The sequence below is a fragment of the Acanthisitta chloris genome, unplaced genomic scaffold (assembly GCF_000695815.1).
Source record: "Acanthisitta chloris isolate BGI_N310 unplaced genomic scaffold, ASM69581v1 scaffold17839, whole genome shotgun sequence".
NCBI classification, from domain to species: domain Eukaryota; kingdom Metazoa; phylum Chordata; class Aves; order Passeriformes; family Acanthisittidae; genus Acanthisitta; species Acanthisitta chloris.
The window spans coordinates 3,766-5,171 of record NW_008693272.1 but is presented as its reverse complement, the minus strand read 5'-3'; the positions used below and the strand labels follow the sequence as shown (position 1 = coordinate 5,171).

The 1,406-nt window shown below is 53.2% G+C and overlaps 1 protein-coding gene across 1 annotated transcript in view; it reads right to left on the bottom strand.

Moving 5' to 3' along the window:
• The window catches only part of FRS3 (fibroblast growth factor receptor substrate 3), a gene marked incomplete at its 3' end in the record, with an annotated part of 4,649 nt that overhangs the window by 2,352 nt on the left and 891 nt on the right, over positions 1 to 1,406 (bottom strand). Inside the window, exon 2 of the mRNA XM_009083021.1 lies at positions 1,097 to 1,283. Within this exon, the coding sequence (XP_009081269.1) occupies positions 1,097 to 1,283 (187 nt within the window). The remainder of the gene's footprint in view (positions 1 to 1,096; positions 1,284 to 1,406) is intronic.

The following is a 1,406-nucleotide window of genomic DNA, read 5'->3' as shown; positions in this document are numbered from 1 at the left end:
CCTGCTCCAGAACTGATGAGGAAGTGTCTGGTAAAAGTTTTGTGGTACGAAGAGCTTCGATCACCTCTACCTGGACCTGGGCAGAACCAAACCTCACACAGGACAGAACTTTAATCACTGGATTAAATTGTAATCACTGATCCTCTCCCTGCAAAAGGCAAAGCAGAAAGCCAAGGACAAATCCCCATCCTTGGCTACTGTGATTCCCAGCATGTGGCTCCAGGGAGGAAAATCCCACTGAAATTAATATCAAAAAGCAGCATATGCCACTACAGATTTGCACAGACCTGAACACTCATGTGAGTCCTTCTGGAGATGAAGGAGTTTACAAACACATTAAGAGAAGGAGGAAACAACTTTTTTTTTTCTCCCCTTGGATGCAGATGCCAAGAAAATGTTCAGCTCTTTAAAAGCAAGAGAGACAGACTGGGAGAGGAACTAACAGGCACCATTGTAAAACTGGAGACTATTCCCAGTGCTGCTGATGACTTGGCATGTACTCCTGGGTGAGTCACTTCCCTTCTCCAGGCACAGCATCCCTGTGCACAACACCAGGGAGACGAAAAGCTCCTTCCCCTCTGTTACAGAGCGGTGCCAGGCCCAAAATGCAAAGCTGTGAGTAGAACCAGCCCTGACCAGGGCAGGGAGAATGCACTGAGGGAAACAGAATGTGCTCCAATAACTGCTCATGCTCTGAGGGATAAACAAGACTAACCAGCACCTGGAAAAAGGTGCAGGTGATGCCCTTTGGCTTTACCCCGAGTTAAAAGATGCTTAACAAAGCTTCACTCTTGCAAAAAGTGCTTTCTAGCTCCTAAGGAATTGTCCAGCAACTCCTCCTGCCCAGCTGGGTGTCCTGGGACACCCAGGACAGTGTTGGCAGTGTAACATCCTCTCTGGCATTGCATACACCCCAAAATGTTCCCCCACAGCCTCAGGACCACCGACACACCAACCCAACGAGACCATCAGGCTCATGCCCAAGGCTGAGCCACACTGATGTGCCCTTAGTGCTGCACCACCACACACACAGAGAACCTGTGGCTCCTGCAGCTGCAGCAGTGTGGGCAGAACCCTCCGAGCCCCGGGCACTGACCCTGCCCCGTGTGGCAGCGCCGGCCGCTCTCGAAGGAGAAGAGGTTGGAGTCGTAGCCGTAGCGGCGCAGGCTCAGGTAGGGCCACCGGACAGCATCTCTCTTGTGTGTGTGCAGGATCAGCTCTGTCTGTGTCAGCTCCATCACCCCAGAGCCCAGCTCCGTGCCCTCGTCGTCCACGTTCGTCACCTGCAGGGGCCGTGGCACGAGACTCAGAGCCACTGGGGGGAAAATCCCTCCAGGATCACCCAGTCCAACCTGTGACCCATCCCCACCTGGTCAGCGAGAGCAGAGCACTCTCACATCCAGTCC